General features: G+C 40.8%; 3 protein-coding genes across 4 annotated transcripts in view; 2 read left to right on the plus strand and 1 right to left on the minus strand.

The window, feature by feature from the left end:
• LOC100749851 (elastin) overlaps positions 1-6,949 on the plus strand; it is a 7,651-nt gene extending 702 nt beyond the window's left edge. The window contains exons 4-8 of the mRNA XM_033323526.1: positions 1-122; positions 1,216-1,252; positions 5,434-5,487; positions 5,961-6,216; positions 6,562-6,949. Coding sequence (XP_033179417.1) covers positions 1-122; positions 1,216-1,252; positions 5,434-5,487; positions 5,961-6,216; positions 6,562-6,626 — 534 coding nt within the window. The 3' untranslated portion in view covers positions 6,627-6,949. The remainder of the gene's footprint in view (positions 123-1,215; positions 1,253-5,433; positions 5,488-5,960; positions 6,217-6,561) is intronic.
• Positions 6,950-8,162: 1,213 nt separating this feature from the next.
• LOC100747983 (cuticle protein 16.5) lies at positions 8,163-9,268 on the minus strand. 2 transcript variants are annotated; one of them, XM_012391306.2, is made up of 3 exons: positions 9,111-9,268; positions 8,790-8,961; positions 8,163-8,460 (listed from the first exon to the last, which is right to left on the minus strand). In XM_012391306.2, the coding sequence occupies exons 1-3, from the start codon at positions 9,120-9,122 to the stop codon at positions 8,405-8,407; spliced, it is 240 nt and encodes a 79-aa protein (XP_012246729.1). In that variant the 5' UTR covers positions 9,123-9,268; the 3' UTR covers positions 8,163-8,404. The 2 variants fall into 2 exon arrangements, with proteins under 2 accessions (XP_012246729.1, XP_003493265.1); XM_003493217.3 differs by having other exon boundaries at positions 8,163-8,463.
• A 1,466-nt stretch (positions 9,269-10,734) lies between these two features.
• On the plus strand, positions 10,735-14,541 carry LOC100748107 (endochitinase A1-like). The gene is made up of 4 exons (XM_003493218.4): positions 10,735-10,866; positions 12,216-12,498; positions 12,908-13,417; positions 13,878-14,541. The coding sequence occupies exons 1-4, from the start codon at positions 10,855-10,857 to the stop codon at positions 14,141-14,143; spliced, it is 1,071 nt and encodes a 356-aa protein (XP_003493266.1). The 5' UTR covers positions 10,735-10,854; the 3' UTR covers positions 14,144-14,541.
• Positions 14,542-16,556: the final 2,015 nt, after the last annotated feature.

Here is a 16,556-nt window from a genome sequence, read left to right on the forward strand (position 1 = left end):
GCTCCAGCAGCCGCGGTTGTCGCTGGACCAGCAGCATCCACTGTCGTCGCTGGCCCCGTTACCAAAACAGCGGTAATCGGAGCTTCATCCTCCGCGGTTATCGCCGGAGGTCACGCCTGGTAGTCAAATAAAACCGAGCCTCATAGATATACAACCTCGTACCTTACTCAAAGCTATTCAGACCATTTATAAATCATTCCTAACTGCGGCAAGATCACTGCCTACGTGTTCGGCTACGTATACGCTTATACAAATGTATCTGTTTAATTATATAAAATAAACTATATTACATCTCGAATTCTAGAGGAGTATCTAATATCCTACATCCGAAGCAAACTACTTTTCCTTTGTGGTTGCAAAATAGTTTGCTAATCAAAATCAAATTTCCGCACAAAGGCTTGCCTCTTGTAAAATTTGAGGTATTCGAAATACCTTTTTCCACGTGGTTAATCGCTTTAAATACCCTGAAAAGCCGCAGCAAATCCGGGAATTTGAATCGACGCGTCGGACGATCGATACGTCAGCTGCGCAATGGCAATCCAGCCCTGGCTCCTACACAAAAAGGCACGTACGAATAATTTTGTAACTGCGCGCGCGATTCAGAACGCGCTTAGAGACAACTCTCGGCTAGATCTCCACCTGGCATCCCCATCATGAATATTTCAACGTACACCTCTGCCGTGCCACCGTTGGGATCACAGTAACGGGGAGGGAAAGGCAAAGCTTGCACCTGTGCACCATAGTCGGCTAATGTCGCTGCGAAAAATCATCGAAGAATGTCAAAACGAAAGCCCAGACCGGGATAACAATGCGTACCGCTCGATCCATGGAATTATGTAGTCATAATCGATTCACTGTCAAGTACGGCAATCGACAAGTCAGCCGACTGATCGGCCGCCCGCTATTTTTCCTCTCGTCGCGCTAATCGAGACACGGTAGCGTGGCTGTTGTCGCGGTTACGAGACTGGAACGGATTTTCTCTTCAAGGACCTGTAACGGTCGTCCGCGAGTATGCGATGGATTTATGGAGCTCGTGATGTCAAATATGATAAACAATGTCGCAACGTGAGATATACACCGACTGACATTATCGTTCTGAAAAAATGGAGATACGCATTCGAGTTTCTTGCAGGTGGTGGTTGGAAACTAATGGAATAAAGGAGAAGAGAGAAGCAGAAGGTTTAATTAATAAATTGTTTTTTCTGTTGTAATTAGTACAGATTACGAGATCGTCCAACTTCAACGTATAAAAGTAATTAGTAAATATATACGTGTTCTCTTTTAGTTTATTCTCAATTAGTTTTGCCACCAGAGTAATTTTAACCGGATTTTAAAGTAGAATGCTGCAAGATTGTTTGAGTAATTACAAGGAGGATAAGAGCTTGAAGTTAGCTTTTAAATGTTTTGTTTGTAAATTATTTAATTCGCTATTTACTAATCCATTGTTATTATTCATTGAAATTAATGTAGGAAAATTTTCTTTCCTCAGAGTAGTAATACGTATAGTAATAATACGTATAGTAGTACTACGTATAGTATAGTTAAATGTAGTAATACGTATGTAGTATTTAAGTAGCCTAGAGTAAGGACAAGAAAGGATGTTCTGTTTGAAGTGAAGTTTAGTTTTATTTTAACAAGCAATACCCAATGCAAAAGCTGACAACAATATCTTCGTACGTCTTATTTTCACACTCGGCTCACAACTTCTGTCTTCCCAGGTCAAAAAATGCTGACCCTCAACCCTCGCACCCTTCTCCCACTCCTTTACTCATTTAGCTTTGACGTCACCAAGGCATACACTCTTACTTACACTCCCTCTCTCTCTTTCTCTCTTCCCCAGCACTCTTACGGTTCTTAGTTCATAGCTTAAATTTACAACTTACACTATCCCGAGACAACTCGAACTTAAATATATGTTAGACCAAGCGTATATCCCCCCTTTTTTATATTACACATATTAAATGTGGTAACACATAAAAAGTGGTAACACGTCATTAAATGGAAATAAATCACCCGAAGTTCAAGTTTGATACAACCAAGATCAATTTGAATATTTTTGTCATTTTGATGGTCGATAGATTACAAGTGTCCTTTCAACTCTGTCAATCTTCGCTGCTAGAAATGAATTACGAACACGACTCAGACGCATTAGAAACAGTGGACAGAGATCATAACAGGTTTCACGAGACTGTCGAATTAATTAGATACCTTTGTCCTTCAAATGCAACGACTTAACGGTATATTCTAGACCTAGCAACGCGACACAATGAGATGCATAGAACTATCCGGCGGCTTAACGCAATATCGGCCACGATGTCGTGTACTCGTGCGAGCCTACCAACATGAACAACACGCTATTCGCGTTTAATTCTCCGTTCGCATGTTAGTACACACGTTTCATCGATCCAAGGCCTGTTTGTCCGGGTTCATTTGCTGTCACGGCTATCGTCTATGTTAATAACGTTAATTGTTCGAACCACCTAATTATGGTTTGTCACTGTTATCGTTGTTATGTCGAGCGAAATAAAAAATATGACGCGGGCCCGATCGTTAAGCGATTGCATTTGAAACGAACTAATTAGTTCGGGAAGACACGATATTGGCTGTGTAAGTTGATAGAACGCGATTAACAGGCGACGATAATGAAATCGAAATTGGTTGATTCGAAGCGTTCATTCGAATAAATCAGGGACGGTTGTAAATGTTTCGTGAAATCGTTTGATGTCGATTGCGAATTCTTTGTTTCTTTGTCACGAGTACGATACGATATAACGACAAATATACGATACTGTATAGTCTAGAAATTAGATTTATGGTTTATTTTTACTGGAAATGGAGAACAGACATATCAGATCTGTAGTCAGCTTGAGGTATTTTAAATAGCGGGGAACAATTTAAAAAATTCACTGTTCTATCAAAAGGTCAAGAAGAATTCAGACGACCGAACTGTTTCGACTGAAACGGAGTCCCCTCATCGATAAATCCGGTCCCGATGATGCATTTGCGACTATTTTCACTCGACCTACTCCCAATCTCAGAAATATTAATCGGAATCCCACGTTTCCACTAATAATCGCGTATCTTTCACGAAAGGAATGACACGAGCGATATTGGCGCACAGAGAGACGATCGATGGAAGGGAACGAGATGTAGCGTCACGCAAACAGGGCCAGAAACTTCCCGATAATCGATAGCCTTTGACACAAAGACCGGGAAAACCATTGAAGAGATGACGTCTGCGAATCAAACGGAATATTCTTGAAAAGGAATGCGGCCTCGCCAACTCTCGTCACAAAGACTTTGACTTTTCGATATATTCTCGCCTAGCGATTGCGATTTTCGACGCACCCCCTGGGAATCCTCTGTTACCCTGGAACCACGCGAAATTCGTCGCTAGCCGTGAATTCTATTTTTTTTTAGTCGATCTCTAACCGAAAGGTCACGTAAACGGGCCAATCACAAATAGAACGAGAAGTGGACGTCGATGGCCGAATTTCACTTCCGTCCGCTGGCAACTGCCATGTAATAGAATAATAAAATGACATAGTAGGCCAATAGCGTGTCGTGCCATTCTTGGAAAATGCGACATCGTTCAGTGGTGAATTGTTCGGCGGCTTTGCGACTCATTAACACTGGTATAGAAGTTGAAATTGTTATTGGTTTAGAATCGATTGAATGTCGAGTTACGGAGAACATTCGCACGATAATATTGGCAGACGTGGTTAATACGATAACAAATATTAATGCACGAAGTTAGCATTGCCGTAACAACTCCTGCTTCTTCGATTATTCGAGAACTCAAAACGTGACCAACGTCGACTCGCCATCTCTTCCTCCTAACTTTCCACCTAAACAGCGGAAGCAACTTATACTGGGACGCGTTCTCTTCCTCCAAGTTTCCCCAATTATTCTATCAACGGAGAGAACTCTTCCCAAGTTTGGTGGAAGTGCAACGTTTCGTGGAAACGTGGCTCGCCATAAATTCAAACGGGGACGACGTAAAGGCTCGCAAGTCACCGCGATTTCCAACTTGACAAATCTGACACGCGCAATTACACCGTTCCAGACCGGTGCCAGCCAACGCGGATTCAAAGGACGGATCACCCATGGTCATCACGAAAAAACTGCTCGGCACGGTACGGACGAAATAAAAGGGCGCACGCGAAACGGCCAACCACCCTCTCCGTTGTTTTATTCGCACGCCATCGACGCTCGTTTATTCTTTACCATGCGGATTCTTTGCGAACAATCGACTCGTTGTGCCCACGTTTCCCAGAATTTGTAGCTGGAAATTGATTTATCCCATTTCGTTTTCCCTTTTTCCTTAACATGTATTGAGTCTCGTATATTGTACTGCTACCTGTCGTTGTAATGAAAAAAAAAAAGAAATGTGATTTGATATCCTCGTGATGTACAGTACTGTGCAAAAGTCTTGCACAAAGTACTTATTCTTATTGATGTTTAACAAATGCCTATTTTTAATAATAAAAATAAAAGTAACTTGAAAAGGTTATGCATCAGGAAAGCCAGAAATAAAAAACATAAATGATAAATGTAAATAACGTCGTGTACAAATACTTGATTCCCTACAAATATGATTAATTGCCATTATAAGCTCATCATCATACTATGTGATATCTAATACTTTTGCAGAATATTGTACGGTGTATTACACTTGATCTTTTTTGAAGAATCTCCCAAATCAATGTGTGCATCTGTAGTAAACAAGTAACGTAAAAACAGTACAATAGACGTAAAAATAACTACATCGCGCGTCTTGAAAACACAATGGGCTCGTTATTCCCCCATAGCTTTTTCAACCTCGTTAGACAACCGTTCAGCTTGTTGAAATTTCAACTCGCAACACATCGCGAATATAAACACGTCCCTTAATACCCGGAGCGTGTAAGGGATCTATTAAAATCGCTGGTTGTTCCGACGAAAAACATCGTTGTTCTGATTATCCCCTGGTAAACCACGGATAATTCGGACAGGACAGAATTTCCCTGGCTTGGTCCCGGATTTTAACAATTACACCTGCGCGCGGCAGTTATTAACGTTTATCAAAGTGGCTGAAATACATGGCGAGAATTTCGTGGCGAAAATGAGCTTGGAACGAGGTGATCAGCGAATTTGCCACACCGTACGTTGCTGACCAACGCGAAAATTCTATTCCCCTCGCGACAAACCGTTATTGTGGTAACAGGCCGTGCGCACACGTTTCGAGGCTGAAACACGTCTCCGCGTGATAACAGCACTCGTCCGTGTGACGTTGGACCCGGAACTCCGCTATGTCGCCTACTCTAATCCCGGCTGTCTGTGACCGCGCCCTGTCTCGTTTGTTATTCCCACTTTCATGCGGGGTTGAAGGTTGCATCGACGATATCCAGGATCATCGATCGCGTATATAAGGCGGCGTGTCAAGAGGGTTGAGCATCAGTCACCAGTCAGCTGAAGACAGATACAGCAATCAACATGAAATACTTGGTGAGATATATTCTTCCTCGAAACTTCTCACTTGTATCGAAAGTTCAACTAGATTGATTTGATTATCTGTTCTTATCACGCTCTTTCTGTATAATCTTGCGATCAGGCAGTAGCTACCTGTCTCGAAGTATCACAGAAACATCAAATCATATCACTTTTTGTATCACTCTTTTTCTATACAATCTCTTGATCGAACAATAGTTACCTGTCTTAGACTATTATAGTAGCATTAGATAATTGCATGAGATTTTTTTACCACAATTTACATTTACCTTGATATCTTGATATCTGTTCAGATTGATCTTGATCTTTACGTAAGTCTTGTCTAGATAATTTAAAGCCCTGAACAAGTTGGGCGAAACACTGAAATCTAAACGATTTAAACAAGTTGAATGAAACTCTGAGACTTTGCTTAAATAATCTATACCGAACTAGAGCTACATACACTTAAATCTAAATCAACCACATCTCAGGTCGTCCTTGTTGCCGCCCTGGCCGTCGCCTCAGCTAGCCCCGAGCGCGAACGTCGTTCCCTAGCCTGGGGACACAATGGTGCAGTGGTGTTGGGTGGTGTGTTACCTGGAGTGGCAGTAGCTGGACCAGTGGCTCCTTCGGCTGCGGTTATCGGACCTGTCGCTGCACCAGCAGCCGTGGTTGGGCCTGCTGCAGGTGCTGCCGCAGTAGTTGGGCCTGCTGCTGGCTCTGCCGCCGTCGTGGGACCGGCTGCCGGTAACTTATACGTTCTATCGCTTTGAACTGCTTCGACTAAACGTAGATCTTGTACGTGAAGTTTGGTAATTATAACAGATTGACCAGCGAAGTATGGTAATACTGGTTATTGAAACTTCGAAATCATTTCGGTTAATAATTCTGACTAACTCTGGAGATTAACGAAATTCAATTTGGTAGTGAACATTTTAAATACAACAGCGGAGTACAGTATACAGTACATTACTGTTTCGTTATATTATATCAAACTTCATTGTAAAGGATTATATTAAAGTATGAATTTATTAGAGTAGCGAGAGAAATTACATGAAAATAGAAATGTAAAACAAATTGTTTCTTTTGAAGGTTCCGCGGTGGTCGCTGGTCCCGCAGGAACCGTGGTGGCGCCAGGAGCCGGTCTACTGTGGTAGAACGTCAACCGTAACCCTGGATTCTCCAAGACAACTCGAACGATCTCTCTCGTGAACCTGAAAGCGGCTACTCATCGATCTCCATCCGCAGGACTTCGATCCAAGCTCAGCGTTGTTCGATAACAGAACACATCTCCTGATATCGAGAACGATGGAACAACGACAACTCTTTTTTATTTATAAATTAAATCTGTTCGATAAGAGTTAAACGAACAACGCGTTCGAGTTTCTACGAGGTTCTTTCGCGAATTTTTCTTCTTGTAACTAGCCATATTCTTGTTACGCTTTTGTACATTAATAAATGAAGCTCCATTGTACAGTCACTTGGTTTCGCAATACTTTCAATTTCAAGTATAATCCCAATAGCCGAACCGAGACAACGACTCGTTTAAGTGAAGTTTAATACTATTTAACTAGCCATAAAAGTTATCCACCACTCGTCGTCCTCCGAGGACCAGTTGTTCCAGTTTCTAATTAGATTGTTAAACGTATTACTGCTGTTCCTCGCCTGTGGCCGCTGCCAATGAAAAGACACGTGAAATAACGAATCCGGTGCAACTTGGAGGGCCTACCAATGGCCAAGAAGCTGCAACTTAGAAACTGCAATTTAAAGTACAACTACTTTCCTTGATTATGACTTGGCTTGTAAACTGCGTAAAAGCGACTGTAAATTGTAGACGAGGGAATTCTTCCAAGTAAATTTAATAGACGAGTACTTTAACGAGTACTATTATATTACTTAAGCTTGTGCCGTGTTCTTTGAATCATTTTCAAGCAAATCGAATCTTTCTATAATCATAAATAATATATAATAATGTAATAATAGGATATTTTCTATAATCTCTTATAAAAATTTTAAGAATTTTAATTCTAAATTGCAAAGTTTATTGAAAAATTAAACGTCTATTCGTTCATTGACACGAGAGGAAAATTGATACGCAAAAGTTTGAAGATCGCAATAGAGTTAATGATGAACAGTAACCCTTTAAAATTGAGTGATACATGTTAAATGTTTCAATTAACCATAAATAATTGGCCACGTTTCATCATTTACAAATGTAGATTACAGATTTTGGAACGAAAATGACCGAATCAGACGTTATAGAGAATATGCCAACAGGCGTGCGTTGTGTTACAACGAGGAAACATACTTAATTATCACAGTTCAATTACTTTTGGCATCAGATAATTATCAAATCGATTCTTTAGCTATGCGACAGCACCAACTGTTGCATTAATGTCATACATTTATAATTAACTGATTAATCATACCATTTGAGTGTTTAAACGGTGAATACGTTATTAACGCGCAGCATATATAACTACGATAATTAATATATAAATCGAAAGACCGAATAATGCCAGACATTTTGAATCGTTGGGAATTTTCTGGATAATACACATTTCAATTGAATTATGTACGAACGATTATACCGCCGATGTAGTTCGATTATGTTCCTTTCCATTTGTCGTATTTTACTAGACTCACAAATTAGAGGGCTTAATGTTTTCGAAGAAAAATAACGCAGGCAAGTATTTTTGTGGTTTTTAAAATAAGTTTATTATCTGATAGAAAAATTTAAATTACAATGGGAAGGGGGAAATGTATAATTTTCCATGGTGCCGATTATAGGGGATCGATCGGAGTTGCGGCCGAAAAGGGGTGTCGGGTGTGACCAATCGCCAAATTCGAATTTTTCACGATGAGAAAAAATTCCCATCGTCGATGTTCACTGTAATACTTCAGGTCCAGTTACGCCGGGATATTAAATAGTGATTTACCATCCTTTCAATCCCCACGCTGGGGCGGCTAGGGCGGGAGCAGCTACTACTGCTGCTGAAAAGAACAGAAAATTTACATTTAATTTGTACTGTTTCGTGCAACATTGTAATTATTCATGGCAACACTATGGAGTAACCAAACTTCCATGAAAACGTATTTTCGAATGAATGCATAAATCAAAATGTATCGACGGTATATGAATAAAAAAAATGTAATAAAATCTATCAAAATGTCATTTCCCTAGAAAACCCTGGATATCGAATACTCCATAGCAAGAAATAATCAGTTGTGCATTTTCCTCTATTACACGAATCTATCGTATTGTCTATCGTACACGATATTCATATTTTTCTTAATTGATAAAAATCGAAGATACTTACGAGCCGCAAGGAGTTTAGCAGCGGGAGCAGCGATGGCAACGGGGGCAGCAGCGATTTTGGGAGCAGCAACCCATGCTGGGGCTGCGAGAGCTGGAGCCGCAAGGATTCCACGGCGCTCTCGTTCTGGTTCAGGGAAGGCCGCAACGACGGCAACGATGGCGAAAAGGATCAACTTCAAATACAATAAAATCCTCTTGTTACCATGTTATACTTATAAATGACACTCAATAAAGATCATTAATATCGCGAACCATCGTGATTATCAACGATTACAAACGATTACAGTTGGTATTTACAACCGTGTTTGCAAATCAATCTTACCAGGGATTTCATTTTGTTGGGTTTCTTGAGCTTCTTTCGAACTCGAAATAGCAAGCGACTGATGAAAATCCTAGCTTCGACTTTGTCTTTTATACTCTTATTTTCCAACCTATATCTACGCCGCGTACGTCATCCACCCCGTACGAACGCGTGTCAGTCGGTTTCATAGTGGCCAGGCTATCGCGGCTTGTCGCGAGCGGGCGTGGTCGGGGACTTGAATCCGTAAATCAAGACAGCGATCTAAAACGATGAACTCGTACAGCGCCAATGTTGCATCAGAAATCTCGATGGCGCGGGTTGCGCACGCAACGGCGCGCGAATGTTGCAGAAGTTTCGCGCCGAGAACGGGGCCACGGATATATTTGCATATTTTACAGCAGCTACGTATAGATCTTTTTTTCTTTTTTTATTCAACACGTTTCTTTTAGTTGTTCATATACTCGCCTCGTTACGTCTAACGATCGACCCCAAGGTTTCGGTCGAAAGAGGGAGAAAGATAGATCAGCTGCGGTTGAATTTAGGGTTCGATTATAAGATGCAATCCGCGCGAGATGTTGCGAAACTGACTTTCGATTTTGCGTGAGACGGCCTTGAATACGCGGCGGTCAATGGACTAAAATGTTCGATCGCCGATATAGGAAAGCAGGAAATGCTGCCTTGAAAGTCTAGTCAAATGTTACAACATACAAAAGCAATTGACCGTATCCACGCGCCACCAATTCCATTTTTTCACGTGGCCTCTATTTTTCCTCCCCGAACGCTATTTATTCCACGTGCGCGCGCTACGCGATAATATAATTTTATTATCCGTTTGCGAAACAGATTGCAAGGACTGCTCTCGTGAGCTTTCATCTTCCAAGGTGCCGGATGAGAATACATCTGCATCTAAGATGTAAATCATCACATCGCGTTCTTGATTTTTTTTACTGAGATACTACTTGGATAGAAGATAAATATAGAGTTAAGAATTCCTGGAAAAGATTCCTTGATCCTAGGAAAATCTTCAAAGTTCGTAGACATCTAAATCTTTGCTTTCTGTGTAATGGGCAATGCATCTGTTTATTCTGTCTTCATTGTCTAATGATAAAAGTACACTGTACACCGTAGAATTCCACTTATCTGATCCCATCGGTGGAACAAACACTTTGTATAATTGCAGACTCTATAATAGAAGTCCACTCATTCTCTCCACTGCCTATAATTCCTCGCATAATAGCAGTTCGCGTTTAGATAAGTAGATTCAATCGACAAGTGTTCATTTAAACGGACGCTAACTACAGCTTCGCTTCAATAAACGTAGCTGCATCGTAATCAAAGCTCACCGTCTCGCGCAAGAGAAGAATCAAAGTACAAAGGAGCAACTTTTACTTCTCGCCAAGCAAGCAAATTGCAAAACATTCCAAAATCCGATTCGCATCTTAATAATGGAAAGTGGTAGTCGGCAGGGAACTGGTCTGCAACAAGTTATAACAATTGTGCACTACGGGCACAGACCGTGCAGGCCAGCGTCTTTGTTCTGCTTTTCTGCGCACGGAATTCCAAAGAGTCTGTATCTTTACGAGGGAAACAGGGCGCGGTGACCATTTTTCCTTACTCATCATCGGAGGTTATACGTAATGGACTATATAACGGTTCAAGCCGGTTCGAAATGGTTCAGTAGACAACGGTATACTGGCGGGAAAATTCCGCGGGATACAGAGATAATAAGAGAAAAGAAAAACGGATTTGTCGAACGGACCGAGCCATGAAGTTGCTGGTAAGCTGAGAAACTTTATCGTAGCTCATCGAGCAAGTCGAAGAAGAAATTGTTACGAAAATAGGGGGAATCCGTGCAGCAGTTCCTGATGAGAAAACTTTAATCTGTTAGCTCGTAATGCACTTTCGTGTCGTCAGTGAAATATGAACGGCTCGCCGTCTCTGACCAATGTTTCATTGATATATAGAGCGCCGCAGTGTTAGCTGACAGTCGGATAATTGAAACGTATGGCCGCGTTCTATAACTTTGATTAAGATGGGTAATCCATTGATTCCGTTTAAATACGTCGCATAATTGTCGCGTTACAGTGATAATGGTCTGACAGTTATGACGGTGAAATTTCGTCGCGTTAAAGTACGGGAATAACATCGCGTATCAATTTATTCTTCTAATTGAAATCTCTGCTATGAAAGATCGATTTTTAAACTTTTTTTATCATTACGATTCCCTAGAATCTAATCGATATCGACGCAATATTTTTCAAAATTTTCTCATCGTTACGAATTCTATCCAATCCTAGTTTCATCGCAAGTCCAATCATCGATTCGTCGATCAGTTTCGATCGTTACTTAAGACCTATGATCAAGGGAGCGAATTGTTTCTCTGGGGAAGCGTTCGCGGCGTTAAAAAAATTTGGCCTAATGCTGTCCACGTAGATGCAACGATGGGTGCAGCGATGACGTGTTCATGCGCGGCACGTCTGCCGGAAAACCGAGTTATGCAAATTCTCGATGCGTATGTGATTCTATCCGTGGCCACTGGATCGTGTATATGCGTGTCGGATATTGTTCTCGAATCAGCCGTCTCGTTAACTCGACTTACAGCAGCAGATCATGTTTAAACTATGATCAATCTAGTTATCCTTATTACAATCGACGTTTGTTAAAACCTCGTGAAGACAACATTCGTTAACAAAACATAGCTTCCATTTGGCACGAGATAACGCAGGTTCGAATGGTAATTTCGAAATTTCTCAACGTAGTTGTGAATAGCTGACGTTCGAGCGTTAGACTTGGAGAGAAACCGTGCATTTAGGACCTAAGTACGTATACTCGACAGAATCGAACTCGGCAAAGATCAAAGTTCAAATCCTGATTCGTTAAATCGAATGATAGACTCTCTCTCTCTTTCTCTCTCTCCATGGTGTTGGGTAATACAGAAGGGTATACGCTTGATTATCGTAATATTCACTGGAGTTGATGCGAAGGTGTTTTTAGGTTTGAGTTTAATACCTGGGAGAGATATTTGCGAGTAAGATTACAAGAAAGCATTTCAACTATTGTGTCGCCGCGACCCACGTGATAGTTTCTGACGCTCGTCTTAATAAATCACGCCTTATCCGTTTTCAGTTACGGTTTGTGGCATCGATTTTCTTAACGTCCGTTCGCGCAAGCAGCTGGCCTTATCATGAAATAGTGGGCGTCGGACAATCGGCGGGACCATTGCTCGTTGCACCAGTTTATGGAGTCGCACCTGCGGTGAGCCTGTTACCCGCGGAACCGGCCAAGAAAGCTCAAACCATAGTTGCTGGCCCCGTAACAAAAACTGTCGTCGAGGGATCGTCTTCCGGACCAGTGACCATCGTGTCTCCAGGAACTGCCGTAACCAGCTCTCCTCCTCCAACGACGCTAAGTAATTTATCATTTGGGATAAAATATAACGCATGATTGTTCTTCGGGGTTTAGAAAGTTTAGAAAGGCAACGAAAGAGCCGGGGTTGTTTCGAAGGATTTTGAATTCAATCTGAATATTTATGGCGCCATCAACTGAAGCCTATATTTAAAACTATTCGACTTACACAAACAAACAGTACCGGCTTCTACTATTAACGTGAACATTTTACGAGATACATAAAGCCAAGAATTTATCTGTACCACGTTCCTTCAGCGAATTACAAATTTAGTACATCCATAAATTTGAACGTATTCAGGAGAACGTACTGGACGATTACGAGAAAAGTAGATAAAAGTTGCTATCGTTATGAAAAGTTGCTAAAGTTATTATTTTGTATTTCTTTTCGTTTTCTTTTGTTTTCTTTTTAGAACCAACCATTGCCTCAGCTGTGCCAGAAGATACAGTCCTCGTTAAAGGAGCTTCGGCTGGCGCGGTGACGCTAGTAGCGCCATCAGACAATTCCGTCGCTATCGCAGACACCAATAACGCAGCGTCAGCCGAAGCAGAAACAAAGAAAGGCGCCGTTGCAGCGTCAGCGAAGGCGGTTGTTGCAATCGAAAGCGCAGAAGAATCATCGACCACGAAAGCATCGACGAACGTCACGGCCACGGCAATTAGAGAAACAATAGGCATAGCGTCAGCGAACGCCGTAATAGGTCCCTCCACCGGGCCTATAATCATCGCTGGTCCAACCGTTCCACCGATACCGGTACCGGCTGGCGTTGAAGCTACCACACCTGAAGCAGTGACTGCTGCTAGTGTTGCTGCTTCGGCAACCGCTAAATCTGCCAGCGTGTCTTCCAGTGCGGTCGCCAATGTGTCGGTTTCAAGCAACATAAGTGCTGAACAAACCAGTGATGTATCTGGTTTAGCGTCAGGTAAGATTTATCTTTGATTTAAATTTAAATTAAAAATTTAAATATGTACGTAACAATTAAAAAGAGAAAATTCCCAGTCTTGATACATATATTATATATAGTAACTGATACATATATTTGTCTATAAGGACAAAAGATATTTGTTGAAAAGGAAGGAGTAAAAGATCGATAAAACGATATTAGACATTTCATACGATAGAGAATAATATTTAGGGGGCGCGTTATGTTGAACGAACTTTGTCATCTATCCTGTTCCTCATGAGAAATGATACTAGCTGCTAGAGATCGTTTTATGATAGGAATCTGCCTTCGAATTGATTAAAGCTTCGAGCTGTAAACAACCCACTAAATCAACCTCATCTAGAACCTAGAAGATCAACAGTAATTATGTTACTGGGACCGTGTGACATCGATACTATTTACATATGCTCTATTCCAGTGTAACAAAATTTATTTGCAGATACTACAGAGCCAACAAGGATCGAGGGTTCAGCATCGAGCTCGAGCACGGTGACGAGTACTTCCGGAAGTTCGACGGCCTTCGCATCAGCGAGAATTAATTTGATTTCATCTCTAGGTACGATCGCACTCGGCGAGACTCCCTTAAGTAACGTTGTCGTATCAACAGGAACAGCACCGCCCGCGATAGTTTCCGGTCCCTCGGGGTCCGTCTCTACCGGTAGCGCATCCCCGTTGCTGCTTAAGGTTCCTCTCTACCATTTGTAGATCAAACTGCTTATTCCCTTGTACGTCCGTTTCTTTACTCGTCGCTTGTTGTTCCTGTAAAAGAAAAATCGAATCGCTTGTGAGAAACCGGTCGATGCCATGTGGCCATAGAGGCAGTTGATTGGCGAATCAGGCCTTTCTAAGGTGGGTTTTACACGAGCTAACGTGGCTAGACGAGCGCATTCGTTGACATTGCGTTGGCGATCGCGCCGACACGAGACAAGGAAGGGAAAAGTTGTGCAAGGACAACCACTGGGACCAACGCTGCAAGCGGTTGGCATTGATGGCCGCTGCGTTATTTGCCTGTGTACAATCATTGAATACAATAGCTACCACTACTCTATATCTGTTTGAGTACCTCGATTTTTGTATTTAATAAAACCGTGCATAAGTAAGGAGCCGGTTCTATCTGTTTTCCTTCCTGACTGTTTTCCACCCCGCTAACTTGTTCTTTTCGCAACGATACTCGATAACGTAATAGAAACGGGGACACGTTGATGCAACTTTAAACTGCAATTGCAATTTCTGCCAGTTTTGTTGAATTGTTCATAAACCAGTTTTGTCGAATTGATTGATATATATGGAAAACCTCTTGGAACCTTATTAGCATTGAAATGAGACACAGTTACGGCTTTGTTAGTAAAATTTGGAATAAATCCAAAAATCTCTATACAGGAAACTTTTATATAAGTATTTTTATAATCTCTGCGCAGTGTACGTTTGGAATAGATATCTCGTAACTTCTATTTTCATCTTCAGGTTTGTTCCCAACTTTACCGATATAATCGCGTCTCTCTAAGAGTCTAATTAAATTTTAACATATTTTGCACAACGCACAAATATGAGACGTTTTTGTATACTTACAGTATACAAGTATAGCAGTATCGTATAGTAATTGCAGATAGTTTCACGAATCGTCGCACGCACGACGTACTTTCGAGCTTTGGCACAATCTATTTCGTGTTATCCTAAGCATGTTATCCTATAATTACGACGTCGATGAATTTCTGTATTGTTACAAACAACAGCGCAGCGATTTAACGAAGTTATATTTATCATGTTTATCTAGTTAGTCGACTTGCGATTGGAGCGATCTGGCGTATGGCGCAACCTGTAGTTTGGGTTAAATCATGGCAAACAAGCCGAACCTAAACTGTACGATTAAGCTTGAAACTCAATTATTACCAGGCGGCTTTCACTAGGCAAACGAACTTTGTGGAAACAAGTCACTATAAACTTTTGCTCTATGTTAGATTGCAAACGTTCGCGTATCTGTTCTACGTTTCAAACTCTTCTCGATCATTTTATATTTCTTTGTGTTCACAAGATGAAAGTAATCATTCGAAAACTATTTCCCTCCTGAATTCAATTCTAACTCATCATTAAATATGTTAATAGATAGAATTTTAAAAAGTTATAATATGTATTCTTTACTGTTCGTGAACTTATTAATATTCCATATACCTAATTATTAACAACTTGCATTTAAATCATCACCGTGTTTTACATAGTTTATTTCAAGTGTAGACAATTCAGAGAACTATTTATATTTATTTTATTCATATTTATACCATCTGATATGTAATTAATATTATTTACCGAGTTACTAGCTGTCAAAGGAGTGTTGGATTGCATAAAAATTGGTGGTGACATTGTAGTAGTTTTTGGTTCGTGCATCCGTCGAGTGTTTAACTGCTCCGCGATTTTACTGGATGTTGACCGTAATTGCGGTAAAATTACGTCCTTGAATACCGATAGAATATTGTTGATTGAAACATTTTCAGTAACAGATTCGGTCATCTGAAAAATAAATACGAGTACTTTAATTATTTTTCGTTTAATATTGACATTTTGTTGCTGTTTCCTTTTCCATATCGCCGTTAAGAGACGCATGAGTAACGATCGAAGATGAATTATATATTTTATCGCTGAGAATCGTGTCATGGACATTGGAGTGACGTAAATTAAAAACAAGTTAACTCGTTTAAATTGCAAAGTTTCTCGTGCGTTCACGATACGTTCAGCGTTTCTTGTATGAACATTATGCCTCGTTTATTTCAGCTTAAACCTTTGATGCTTCATTCTCGGGCGTCAAAATCGTTATTTTTTTTTCTCTCTTTCTCTCTAAAAGCAAGCGGCATGCATTGCGATTCAGGCAACTTGGAAATGCGAGCTTTACATACCTGCAGTAAAACGACAAGCAATAAACATGAAAAAGTAAATTTTCTTCCGTTCATGGCGAATACTGCGGAGAAATACTTCTGATTCTATTAAGCGACCAACGCGACAGCGAGTGAATTGAAACGTCTTGAGCTGTTATTCTCAAAGGTTCCACTTATATATTTAATTAACTCATAAATATTTTCTCGTAAATGCATAACTTTTATCTTTGTACGTGGATAACGATAACGCG

This window comes from Bombus impatiens, unplaced genomic scaffold (genome assembly GCF_000188095.3).
Source record: "Bombus impatiens unplaced genomic scaffold, BIMP_2.2 scf_1060, whole genome shotgun sequence".
Classification (NCBI taxonomy): domain Eukaryota; kingdom Metazoa; phylum Arthropoda; class Insecta; order Hymenoptera; family Apidae; genus Bombus; species Bombus impatiens.